This window comes from Plasmodium gaboni, chromosome 6 (assembly GCF_001602025.1).
Source record: "Plasmodium gaboni strain SY75 chromosome 6, whole genome shotgun sequence".
NCBI classification, from domain to species: Eukaryota; Apicomplexa; class Aconoidasida; order Haemosporida; family Plasmodiidae; genus Plasmodium; species Plasmodium gaboni.
In genome coordinates, this window is record NC_031486.1 from 644,096 (window position 1) to 658,539 (window position 14,444).

General features: G+C 18.7%; 3 protein-coding genes across 5 annotated transcripts in view; 1 reads left to right on the top strand and 2 right to left on the bottom strand.

Annotated features, from left to right (window-relative positions):
* PGSY75_0618800 (hypothetical protein) overlaps positions 1–1,573 on the bottom strand; it is a gene marked incomplete at both ends in the record, with an annotated part of 3,012 nt that extends 1,439 nt beyond the window's left edge. The window contains one exon of the mRNA XM_018784765.1: positions 1–1,573. This exon is cut by the window's left edge and continues 1,439 nt beyond it. Coding sequence (XP_018642819.1) covers positions 1–1,573 — 1,573 coding nt within the window.
* A 963-nt stretch (positions 1,574–2,536) lies between these two features.
* PGSY75_0618900 (N-acetylglucosamine transferase) lies at positions 2,537–6,072 on the top strand (the record flags this gene model as incomplete). Of its 2 annotated transcripts, XM_018784766.1 has the most annotated exons (10): positions 2,537–2,689; positions 2,985–4,312; positions 4,429–4,530; positions 4,627–4,756; positions 4,954–5,033; positions 5,149–5,219; positions 5,315–5,404; positions 5,519–5,635; positions 5,759–5,769; positions 5,947–6,072. In XM_018784766.1, 10 exons carry the CDS (start codon positions 2,537–2,539, stop codon positions 6,070–6,072), a joined length of 2,208 nt encoding a protein of 735 aa, XP_018642821.1. The 2 variants fall into 2 exon arrangements, with proteins under 2 accessions (XP_018642821.1, XP_018642820.1); XM_018784767.1 differs by lacking the exons at positions 4,954–5,033; positions 5,315–5,404; positions 5,519–5,635; positions 5,759–5,769; positions 5,947–6,072 and having other exon boundaries at positions 5,149–5,184.
* Positions 6,073–6,785: 713 nt separating this feature from the next.
* PGSY75_0619000 (hypothetical protein) lies at positions 6,786–13,789 on the bottom strand (the record flags this gene model as incomplete). 2 transcript variants are annotated; one of them, XM_018784768.1, is made up of 14 exons in its annotated part: positions 6,786–6,866; positions 6,982–7,084; positions 7,188–7,570; positions 7,685–7,796; positions 7,888–7,949; positions 8,049–8,116; positions 8,213–8,303; positions 8,400–8,474; positions 8,643–12,367; positions 12,564–12,666; positions 12,816–12,964; positions 13,094–13,227; positions 13,353–13,478; positions 13,701–13,789. In XM_018784768.1, 14 exons carry the CDS (start codon positions 13,787–13,789, stop codon positions 6,786–6,788), a joined length of 5,301 nt encoding a protein of 1,766 aa, XP_018642823.1. The 2 variants fall into 2 exon arrangements, with proteins under 2 accessions (XP_018642823.1, XP_018642822.1); XM_018784769.1 differs by having other exon boundaries at positions 12,564–12,669.
* Positions 13,790–14,444: the final 655 nt, after the last annotated feature.

The window sequence follows — 14,444 nt, forward strand, 5'->3', positions numbered from 1 at the left end:
TAAACTGGTCATTAAAATAATAATTTTTTGAAAGTGAATAAAATGACATAGATAAAGAAAGAATGTTAAATTCTTTTTGTCTATACTGAAAAACATTCGTCAAATATTTGTATATGAATTTATAATAGCTAATATTAAAATTGATATTACTTAAAATATATAAATATAATGATATATATTTTATATCAATATTTTTAATATTCTTTTTTATTTTAAAATGAAGTTTATAAAATATTTGTATAGGTATCAAATTCATTTTGAAATAATAATATAATATTAATATTAAAATATTTGGGTTTTCAAAGAGCATTTTTCTTTTACTTATAATATAAATTATAGTTCTTAATATTTTCATATATGTATTTTTATATTCATCATATTTATTATTTATATTTTTTAAAGCAGATATATCATTTATTATTATTTTATTTTTTTTTGTATCATTAATGCTTTTATTATGTTTACACAATGAATACGAATCATCTTGAATACTTCCTATATTTTCATTCTTATCAATAGAGCCATCAGTTGTCGTATTTTTATTTATATTATTTAACTGTATATCTTTATAATATAGTAAATCATTTTTTTTTATTTTAAAATTGTTTCTACTTATGAAATATAAAAGTGACAAAATATCTAAATAATTCAAATTACCAGGATTTAACAATATATATTTAGAAATATATAACAAATAAGAATTAGATATTGTAAATAAAGTTGAATAGGAATATAATATATAACATAATGTACTATTATTCATATTATTTGTATATACATTTAGCATATTAATTTGTTTACTTTTATTTTTTTTTTTATTTTTATTAAGTAATTCAATTGTATATTCATAACTGTCTTCATTATTATTATTTTTATTGTTTGTGTTTTCATTTCTTAGTAATTTATTTAGCTTGGTAGTTTTATAAACCTTGATATTATTACATACAGCTCGTAATACATTTTTAAAATAGGTATATTTATTTAATTTTATATTTCTATAACTTAAAGCCACGGATAGTAATAAAGAAGGAGATGATGCATGTTGAATATTCTCATTAATGTGTATAAATAATTTATTTATAATATCTATATTTTTTAAAATATTAAATGAAATTTTCGATTTGCTTAAATTCTGTAATTCATAAATGAAGACACTTAATTTTGCTTTATCTTTTATTTTTTCATATTCATTTAATTTTTTAAGACATAAAACTAATATATGTTCACTTTCTTTATGTATATAACATTTTGTATAATGCGAAAATATTTTATTACTATTTAATTCTTTATCTATAATTAATTTATCATTAAAAAAGGGAGTGATATTATTATTAGTATCTATCTCATTTTCTTCCCGTTTTGTTAATAAGTTACGCACATGTAATTTATTTTTTTTAAAAGTATAATATTTCTTCTTATTATTGTCTATACATATGGGTCTTTGAAATTTGTTTATTGTATTGAATTTTTTTAAAAGAGGAAAATAATAATTATTGTATGGATAAAGAAAAAATATATTTGTATACCCTTTGTTACAATTATCCAAGTATATACCTAATTTTTTAATATGCATTTTTTCCTTTCTTTCTATGACATTTTTTTCTTATATTTTCTTTATGTAACGCTCTAAAAACCTTTTGATATAATAATATATATCATCATTCAAATAAAAGATTTCAAAGAAAATAAAAAGAAAAAACTTTTTTTTTTTTTTTAATATAAATAAAATGTGGAAAATGTTAAATTCTTAAAAACAATTATGAAAAATGGTACTTTTATTTATTCTATAATTAAAATGGTAATAAAACAATAAATAATAAAATATATATATATATATATATATATATATAATATATAGAAAATTATTAGTTATAAATATGTGTTATATTAAATGATATTATGAATTAATAAAATGTGGAGGGCAAAAAAAAAAAAAGAAAAGAAAAGAAAAAAGAATAAATAAATAAATCCGAATACCATTAAATATGGAAAATGTTTCATTATATGTTTATTTATTATTATATTTTTCTTTTGTATATATTAAAGATGGGAAGCCTTATATTTTATTTTATTTATTTTTTTTTTTTTTGTATGATCGATCTAGATATATATATATATATATATAATATGCATTATAAATAGTATTTATATACTTATATAAGAAAAGGAGAATATATCATATATTGATAAAATATTTTGGGTGAACTAGATAATTTTTTTTTTTTTTTTTATTTAATCCTATTACAATACAAATGTATACATGTGTATAGTAAAATTCATTTAGAAATTTGTATTTGAAAAAAAGAAAATATAAAAATTAAGAATAATAAAAATATATAACAATTTTATCATTCCAAAGGAAATGGTGTATACATTTTTTTCTTTTTAGTATCAAAAAATGTATCATTTGTATTTTTAAAAGGTCCTTTTTTCTTTTTTTTTTTATATTATTTTTATGAAATAATAAAATATATATATATATATATATATATATAATGATAATAATTAGATAGGATGAAATCTCGAATTAGGCAAAATGAGTGGTGTCAATTATGATATAAAATTAAATGAATGTTTAAGTATATTTTTCCCTAAAAATATACAAATAATTAATACAGATACAAAATATTATTTATATGGTTTTTCAAATGATAACATATATATTATTGTCCACATTACAGATAAATATGTAATCTTATATATAATTAAAAAGAAACACTTTTTTTTTTTAAAATAACATATAAATATATATATATATATATATATATGTGTCTGAAATTTTTTTTTCTTCTTTTTTTATTTTATTTTTTTTTGACATTTTAAAATAAATATGTAATAATGTGTACACTAATTTGTTTATATTTTTAATTTTCGTTGTTCCATTTTCATGATCCTTTGCATTATATGATATTGTTTTTATATTATTTTGTTTCATTTTATTTTTTACATTTATTTTTTTTTTTTTTTTCTACCCCTTTATATAGATAGAAAACTTTAAATTAAAAAAGAAACATGAAAAATATTCAGAATGGAAATATTTCAGAATTGTAGGTGAACTTGCTTTTATTGAAAATTTCAAACAATTAGATAAAAATATGTGCACTATAGAAAATGAAGACAATAATAAAGTGAATTATCTTTATCTCATTTATTATAATAATATACCTATATTTAAAAAAAAAAGTGGAAAAGAACAAAATATAAGTGCGCTATTTATTTTATATGATGTAAAAAAATATGTGTATAATATGGTTAATGATCATGTAAATACATTAGTCCTAGAAGCCTTCAGAAGAGAAGACATAATAAAAAAAATAAAAGAAAAAGAAAATAATATTGATATAAATAAAGAAAGTAATAATGATACAAATAAAGAAAGTAATATTGAAAATGATAAAAATGAACAAATCAAATATACAGATATATATGATACAAATAGTAAGAGTGATAAAGATATACAAAAAAATAATAAGAAAGATTGTGATAGTACTAATAAAAATAGTAGTTTCTTTATTGACCCTTTTGAGAGTGATTCATATGAAAAGTATAATTTTATTGATAAAAAATGTGGTTCGCAAAATGTCGATAAATCAAAAAAAGATAAAGAAAATATATATTCTGAAAATATTACTCCTAGTAATAATAACAATAATAATTATGATAATAAAGAAAATGATTGTGATAAGCACCAATTAGATAAATGTAATAAAGATAAAGACAATAAATTAAAATTAAATGATAAGGATGAATTTATTTCTTATAATTTTATTGAAGATAAATTAACTGAACCATTTCATATGAATCAAATAATTCATTTAATTAATAAAAAATGTATATTTTCTAAATGCTTAGAAAATTATGAAAATAGATATTTTGTAATGAAAAAAGAAGACATTTTAAAAAAAAAAAAGAAACAAAAAAAAATGTCTATATTTTCATATATCATATCAACAATATTATTTTTTACATATATCATATCACTTATAAATAGTTGTTTATATTATGTAATATGTACACCAAAATTGTTGAGTGAATATCTATTTTCAAAAAAAAAAATTAATACATTTATATTAATAAAAAAAAAATTTTTATTCCATTCTGAATGGCATAATATATTCCGTAGCTTCATGAAAAATAAACAAAACCCATCTGAATATTATAAATATAGAGAAATTTTATTAATTCGTATTATCAATTTAATAATCGATATTTTCTTGGGATGTCTGATATTTCTTTTACTTTATTTTAATGTAATTAACCTACATTATATATCAGAGAAGGCTCAAATATTTTATGGCACCAGTACCTTAACGTAATTATTTCAAATAAAAAAAAAAAAGAAAAGAAATATAATTATATAACTAATATATTATATATATATATATATATATATATATACATATATATGTATATATCTTTTTTTTGTAGGTCTATCTTGGGTACCTTGTTGCAAAATCCGTTAGGTTTTAAATTAAATAATAATTTTACATCTTTCATTGGTAGCATCCTTGTTTCGATATTGGACAAATGGTAAGTTTATAAATATGATATATATATATATATATATATATATATATTTATATTTATATGTTAATTTATTTATTTATTCATTCATTTATTATGTAGGGATTTTTTCACAAATACCATCCCCGTGAATAATAGTACAGTTTTAAATTTTGTTGGATATACATCACTGTTGGGTTTTTCTTTTTTTTTGTCTTTTGTTATTGATTATTTGAGATTCGTAACAGCACATGTAATGCAAAATATTAAGATGATACGTTTAATTATATAGGCATATATACGTGATAAATATTAAATGCATTAGTACATACTTATATATCAAAATCTATATTAGTTACAATAATTATATATATATATATATATATATAAATATATACATATGTGTATATAATTTTATTGTTTTTTTTTTTTTTTTTCTGTTTCTAATAGGTTACCATTATTTATTTTTTTTTGAAAAAAATATGTACCCTTTTTCATAAAAATATGTATTCCTTATACCTACTATTCAAGTAAAATTTTTGCATTTGTATATATTATTATATTTTTTAAATAAATATATGACTTTTTATTTTTATTTGAAATAAAAATTTTATTCTATAATAAATTTTTTTTTTTTTTATATAGTGGGAAAAAATGGAACATACTAAAACTAAGAGTTGATACAAATTATTACTCAAATGAAGAAGTACTTTTAGGTTATTTAATTTTAAACAAGAAAAAGGAAAAACATTATATATTTTGTACTTAAAATTTTGATAAATTTATTTTATTTTTTCTTTTTATATTGTAGGTACCATATTATTTACCATTTTAATTTTTTTGTACCCTACCATTTTTGTTCTTGTTTTGGTTTTTGGTCTTATATATCTTATAATAAATAGTATACAAAAAAATATATAAAATAATATTATATATATATATATTTAATAATTTAATGGTTTGAATAAAATATATTACTATTGCATATAAAATATTTATTTTTCCTTTTTTGTAGGAATTATATACCTTTTGTGTGTTATGGAGAAAATAATTTTGTACACGCCTTTCTATATTTTCTTTATTCAACCGAATTGTAATAAATATATTAGTAAGGGTTTCAAGTTTACAAAATGTAAGTAAAAAAAATTAAATAAAATAAATGAAATGAAATAAAATATAATAAAATAAAATAAATTTTCTTTTTTCATATTACATAATATTTTCATTTATTTGTTTTTTTAATTTTTTTTTTTAGATGAAGTTGGGGTAATAAAATTTACAAATTTTTAATAATTTTTTTTTTTTCCATTCATTTTAAAAAGAATTCTGATATATATATATATATGTACCTTAAATTTTTTTGCTCTTATATACTAAATTTATTATATATATAATTCTACATTTATATATTCATCTTTTTATTTTATTTTATTTTCTCTGTAGGAATATGAACTGTTAAAAACGTATCCGAATAACAGCTACTTGGTGCTAGAAAATATTCATTTTTTATTTTTTGATAAAATAAAATTGTTTATAAATATTTTCCTTTATTTTAAAGACCTCAAGTGAATAACATCATATTCGTATATATTTGTTTCTTTTTTTTTTTGTCTTTTTAAAAATATATATAATATATATATATTATATATATGAGACAATTTTTTTATTATTATTATTGTTTTTTGTTTCTCTTTATTTTTCATATTTTTAATTTTGTTTACTTATTTTTATTTTATTTTATTTTATTTTTTTTTTTTATATATAATTTTATTAAATAGAAAAAAATAAATATGGATTGTTTCTATGTCATGATTTTATTAAATAATATAATGCGAATGATATTATATATATATCATACAAAATTTTTAAAATGTATATAAATAGATAAAATGTGTAAATGAAGCAAATAAAATATATATGTGTATTTTTATATTTTTCATATGTATTCAAAACTTTTTCATAGTATATATATTCCAATATAATATACCTAAATTATTCATCTTGTTTTGTGTAAACAACAAAAAGGGAAAAAAAAAAAAAAAAAAAAAAAAAAAAAAAATGATATTTTAAATTATTTGATTTTTAAAATTTATAAAAATAAAAACAAAATGGAAGATATTCAAAAGGATAATATACAAACAAAAATATATATATATATGTGGGTTAAAAATAATGAACAAATATATATATATATATATGTGGGTTAAAAATAATGAACAAGAAACAATTATTTATATATTTATTTACAATATATTTCTAAATAAGACATGTTTATAATTGTTTTAATTAAACGTATCCAGATATTCTTCCAGCTTCTTTTTGTATTTGTCGTTCACACTTTGTATACCTGATTTTATTTCTTTCTGTAAAGGGAAAAATTAAATATTATAAGAATATATATATACATATATATATATGTATAGCCATATAATTTTTATCACATATTAAACAAATAAATAAAATAATTTTATAACTTACGTATACAATAAGAGATCTTGTTGTATCATAAAAATTGAGCTTCAAAATGTTCTTCATAAAATTGAGTTCCTTAATGCACCACTCTTTTTTTACATTTGTTATACTAAAATAAAAATAAAATAAATAAATTAATAATAAATAAATACATAATATTATATATATATATATATATATATATATTTTATATTATATTTATTTTCACTTACGTTTTATTCTTCTTATATGCTGAACTATATTTATTTAGGATATAATCATTTTTATGAATTTTAACATTTTCGTCAGATATGTTATCATCATTATTTGAACTATAACATCTTACTATATTAACATAATTACTGTCATATGTATTATTGTTATTAAATATTTTTTCAGAATTATTAAAGGTTGTGATAACTGACTCATCAACATTATTCTCTTCATTGTTATAACTGTAAGCATGAACTATCAACTTTTTATTATCATTTTTGTCTATATATAAATCGATTAACATTAACGGATAGCTAAAAATAATTAGAGCTTCATTTACGTGACTATTAGATGGAATGCATAATAAAAAATTGGTTTTATCTTCTATATAATAACAATTAAACTAAAAAAAAGAGAAAAAAAAAAAAAAAAGTAAGAATGGAAAATATATATGTACATAAGTATATATTCATATATACAAGAAATTTCTATATATATATATTTGTTTGTTTATTACAATTTTGTTATTATTTTTTAAGAAGCATTTAATTGTATTTTTATTTTTTATGTCTATTAAGGCTGTTGCGTCTTTGTAACTAAAATCAAAGGGCACTGACTTCATTGGGTCACTACAAAATAAAAATAAATATATATATATATATATACACCAAAAGTGTCTTTTACGTTTAGTGGTTACATATATTTTTTTTCTTTACTAACATTTTTGTGTTTGATATTATATCCTGAAGTTGGCTAGAGAAACCGTTTAAAACAAATAAGGCCTAGAAAAAGAGAAGGTTTTATAAATTAAGCAAAAAAATAAAATAAATAATATATATACATATGTATAAATTTTTTTTTTTTTTTTTTTTTTTTTTTACATGAACATTTCTTCTGTATATTTCTATTTGAGACACGGGATACGAGAGAAAGTGATAATCCTCAAATTCTAAAAATTAACATAAAAATATACAAAAGAAGATATAAATATGTAAACATATAAAATGAATATGTATATGTTTATATATTTTTTTCTTTTATTTACCTTCTGCTTCATTAACGATATTCATTAATATGGAGTCTCCACATATATTTATTTTTTCTTGACAACAATTTTCATATATTTTAGATTCCTCCTAAAATAAAAAAAATAATACGTTATTTATATATTCATATATAATATAATGATAAATGTAATAAATTTTGTTTGTTTGTTTTTATTTTTTTATTACCCAAAATATTTGACACACTTTATATTCCATTTTGCATATAATGCTTTTAATTTTATTTGCCAATTTTTTCTTAATCTATAAAAATATGTAAATTTTTAATATTATATGATATATAATAGAAATGTTTATTACTTTTTAGCTTCTTCATATCACATATATATATATATATATATATATATATGTATGTATGTATGTATTTATTGTTATCATTTTATTTTTTTTAATTATTTCTTCCCTTTTTACCTTTTCCATTAACGATAATAATGGTGTTACAAATTCGGCACACACATTTTTATCCTTTATTTTCTGAACATACAATAATGTCAAATTAACTAACAATTTCAATGTAAGAATTCGTAAGTATAAATTATTTATATGGACATTTATAATGTTCCAATAAATATATAAAAAATTATAATTAGACACTTTAAAAAAAGAAATATTCATATTATTCAAATCGTCATCTGATGTATTTAAATAATTATAAATAAACTGGATACTTAACAATAAATATATATCTGATATTTTATTTTTAATATTATCTTTTTCACATTTTTTAATATTCTTCTCTTTTTGTATATTAGTAAGTAACATAAAATTAAGTAATATTGGGTTACTTAATTCGTTATATCTCATTATGCTATTACTTGTTAAATTTTTTTCTATTTCACCAATATTTTCACTTTCTTTCATAGAATTTATCTGAGTCTGTTTTTTTTCTTCTTCTAACACAGTTGCTTCTTCATTTATATCTTTCTCTTTAGAATTTTGATCCAATATATCCTTTTTTTTATTATCCTTTTGGTTAATATGTTCTTTATTTTCTTGATCCTTCAACTCCTTTTCTTTATTTCCCTCTTCTTGAACGTCCTTATCTTTGCATTCTTCCTGTTCCTTTTCTTTATGGACGTTTGTTTCATCTTTCTTTCCATTTTTAACGATTAGTTCTTTTTCTTTTTGTTCCTGACAGGTACTATTATTCTGCTTATCTTTATCATCAGTATTGTTAATCTCTTTATCTACATCAACTTTATTCTTATTCTCATTATCTTCATCATTTGTCTTCTTAATCACCTTATTTTCATCATCAGTCTTGTTAATATCCTTATCCCCATCAACTTTATTCTTATTCTCATTATCTTCATCATTTGACTCCTTAATCACCTTATTTTCATCATCTGTCTTCTTATTATCCTTATCTACATCAACTTCATTCTTATTCTCCTTATCTTTATCATCTGTCTTCTTAACCTCCCTATCTACATCAACTTCATTCTTATTCTCCTTATCTTTATCTTTATCATCTGTCTTCTTAACCTCCCTATCTACATCAACTTCATTCTTATTCTCCTTATCTTCATCAGCTTCCTTCTTAATCTCCTTATCTTCATCAGTTTCCTTCTTATTCTTCTTATCTTCATCATCTGTCTTCTTATTCTCCTTATCTTCATCATCTGTCTTCTTAATCTCCTTATCTTCATCAGCTTCCTTCTTATTCTCCTTATCTTCATCAGCTTCCTTCTTAATCTCCTTATCTTCATCATCTGTCTTCATAATACCCTTATCTTCATCAGATTCCTTCTTAATTTCTTTATCCACAACAACTTCCTCCTTATTCTCCTTATTTTCATCATCTGTCTTTTTATTCTCCTTTTCTTTATTTTCTTCAATTTCCTTTTTTTCCTCACCAACAATTTTTTTGGTTTCCTTTTTTTCTTCGTGTTCTCCTTTATGATTTTCGATAGAACAGGGTGGCATTTTTGTAACCATATTATTATAATATTTATTAATTAGATTTAAACAGGAAGCTTCTTCTTCCTTGTTATATTCAGGCAATAAGTAATCTATAGAAGATGTGTAAATATCTTCAAATTCCATATCATCATTTGCATTTTTATTGATATTCATTTTTTTATGTGCATCAAAAAAATATGCATAAAAATAAGGATCCTTTAATTCAACTGATAAAATTTTATGTAAAAAATATTCATTAATTTGTTCCCCAAAAATTAGTGAATATACGATTTTATTAATTTTATCATTTTTAAGTATATTCAATGATCTGATAAGTACAAATAAAGAAAGGTTGGTATTTATAAGATAATTATATAATAAAGAGAAATTTTTAAAGGAGTTTACATAACACAATGGATGGAAACATAAGCCCACTTTAAAAATATTGTAGAAAACATTTGTAATACTAATATTATGGTTATAAAAATTTAATGCATTTAATGTAAAACAATTGAAATTAAATAAATAATTATATATATCATTATTAATATTTTCATCAAAAGTAATTTTTTTTTGGAGCGTTGGTATTTCTACATAACATGAATCATATAAATTATTTTGTTTAATATCTTTTATAAATTCTTTATTATTTATAAAATTATTTATATCACAGAATTCTTCATTATTATTAACAGAATTATTGTTCAAATGTGTGTTATTATTTTTATTTTTTTTTTTATGTAATATTCCATTTCGTGAATTTAATTGAATGAATATATTTTTTTTTTCTCTTTTTTTAAAATAATAATCTTTTAAATCATTTTCTTTTATAAAATTAGAATCACTATTATATTGATCAATCACATTATTATTTTTTACATTGTTTGTTTCATTATCCACTTGTTTTTTTTTATTAGCTTCTGTTTTATTTTTATCATTATCTTTTTGTCTCCTAACATTTAATCTTCCTTTAAAGTACAAAAATTCATATGCATTTTCACTTTTTTTTTCTTTTTTTTTATTATTATTATTACTTTCATTCTTTTTGTTCGCGTCATTTTTATTTGTATTATTATTATCTTCATTTGTTAAACTTTCTGTTTTGTTTATATTTTCTTCATTAAGAAATAAATATTCATCCTTCTCTCTTTCAATGTAGCTTATGTTAGAATTCATAGAAGAGTCATTTGATGAGGACAAGCTTTTACAAAAATCATAATTTTTACAATTTATAAAATTATTATCAACTAATCGTAAAAAGGGAATATTATATGAATTGAATAGTTCAATGTTTTCTAAAGATATTTCAGGATTAGTATAAATTATATCATTTTTATCTTTTTCATCTTTACTATTATTATTATTATTAATATCATCATCTTTTATACTTTTATTATTTTGATAATCCATCATATCATTATCATTTTGTTCGTTTAATTTAAAAACAACTTCTTTCTTTTTTTTTTCGTTATGTGAATCTGTTGCAACTTTTTCATTCTTATGCGTATTTTTCTGTTTTTGATCTTTTTTATCATCTGTTACATTATTTTTATCTTCCAAATTTTTTTTATCATCCAAATTTTTTTTATCATCCAAATTTTTTTTATCTTCCAAATTTTTTTTATCTTCCAAATTATTTTTTTCTTCCAAATTATTTTTTTCTTCCAAATTATTTTTATCATCCAAATTTTTTTTTTTTTCTTCCAAATTATTTTTATCCTCTTCATTTGTGTCATTTTTTTTTGCATGATTCATATGAACTTGTTTTGAGGTACCATCTTTACCATTGCTAGAAAAATAGACATAATCAAGACTACCATAATTAAGTTGCTCCTCGTTTATATCATTACTATTAATATCCTTCTTGAATATATTTTGTTCTTCTCGTTTCTCTGAATGATTACACATATTACTATCACTTTCAGGATGTACTCCATGAAAATATATGGAGTTATGAAAAGAACCAATTATTGGAAAATAAAAATAAATTATAAGTTTTACTATTAACATATCATTGATTCTTTTTTTTTCGCAATTAAGCATATCTTCAAAAAAATATAAAACATCATCAATTTCTTCTAGATAATTATTGAAATGTTTATTTAACTTTTTGGATTCTTTGGTTTTGGTATATATTTTATTCATCTTTATTAAATTATTTCTTAAATAACATACTAGGATTGTAAAAAAGGATGACCTTAACAAAATTAAATTTTCTATACCTTCATCATCAACTACACAAAAAAAATAAATAAAATAAAAAAAAAAAAAAAATTAGACATTATTAATGTGGACATTATATATGTTGTGTTAAAATTTTAAATATTTGGTATCATAAAAAAAAAATTGATACATATTAAATGGATATTATATACAAAAAAATAAGGTTTATATAAATATAATCTCCTTTTTTTTTTTTTTTATTAATACTTTTAAGTATATTAAGAATGATGTTTTTAACGTATGTCCTAGTTATTATATCATTAAATTTGTATAGCCTCAATGATTCTGTATATAACGGAAACTTCATACTCTTCTTTAAAAAATAAAAGTAAAAATGATTAGATGAGAAAAGAAATAATAATATAATAAACATAATACATATATATATATATATATATATATATATATATATATGTGTCCATAATGTATAATAGTATGCACGTTTAAAAATATATTTACTTCGTTAAAAAAGAACTTGGAGGTATGATAATTCAAAAAAAAAGAAATTGATTTAATCATTGAAATATAATATGGCATAATTTCATCATCTTGATAAATAAAAGTAGTATAAATTAAATTGTTTATTTTGTTGTTGCTGAATATATAATCTGTAAAAAAAAAAATTAAAAAAAAAAAATCCAAATGAAATAAGATAAATATATAATACATATATGTATATGTATATATAGTTGAAGTATTAATCTTTTCTTTTTATTCTATTCTTTATATAATATTACATAAAGATATGTCCTTTTGTATGTTCTGTATTAACATAGTAAGTGACTGATATATTTGTATCCTGATATTTTTATTTATTTTCTGCTTCAGTAAATAAATGAAGTGGTTAAAGATGTTGTCCTCACAAAAGTATCTTCAAAAGGAAAAAATAAAATAAAATAAAAATATATATATATATACACATATTATATATGTATAACAAATTTTACAATACAATATTTCAATCAAATGAATTTCTTTTTATTTCTTATAACATACTGAAAAATTTGATCATCATATTTGTCTCCCCATATTGTTATTTGAGTAATTTTTCTTATTAATTCTATGAAGTTATTTACATTAACATTGTTCAAATTTATTTTCACCAACTTCTCAAAGTAATATCTAAAATAAGGGATAAGAATTATAAAATGAAAAAAAAATATATATTACACTTATAATGTTTTTATATAATTGTATGTAAGTTCGAAACGTATGTTTCATGTACACAATGAAGAAAATACACAAAACGTGATATTTTATAAAATAAAATAAAAATGCAACTACTATCACGTGGTTTTTCTTTTTCTTTTTTCTTTTTGAATAGAGATAAAAAATATATGTTACCTTAAATCTTCGTGAGTATATATTTCTTTTTCATTTTTAAAATTTTTTAATTTATCATCAATATTATTGAAATTAAAAACATTCCACATAATTACAAAAAAGAAGATATTCAAACAAAAACAAAAACAAAAAAAAAAAAAAAAAAAAAAAAAATATGAAAAATAATATATATATTTTTTCTTCTTTTTTTTAACTTTTGTTCATCTTAATTTAATTTTGTAAAAATATTTATATATATATATATAATATATATAATATATTTATATTTTTTATAAATTGAAAAATAATAATTATTCTTTTTCTTTATGACATAATTAATATTTTCTCTCTCTCTCTCTTTCTTTCTTTTTTTTTTTTTTATGATTGCCTTTTCCATATTTTTAAAATATAATATATTCTAATAATAGAAATGTGAAGTTCAAAAACATTTTTTTCTTTAATTTCTATGCCCAAAAGAAAGAAGAAAAAAACAAATTAATTATATTAATGTACACATATATATATGTATTAACATTAGATAATATATAAAGAGATGCAAAACGAAGGGATTAATAAGAAAGAAGAAAACGACAAACATCGCAAAACCATTGAATCAGGTAACAAATTAGTAATAATAATAATAAAAAAAAAAAAAGAATAAAAGGATAAATATATAAATAATAAATGTGATACAAGGATATTGTGAATATATATATATATATGTATCTATGTAGGTTACATAATATTTTTTGAGAGATTATTATT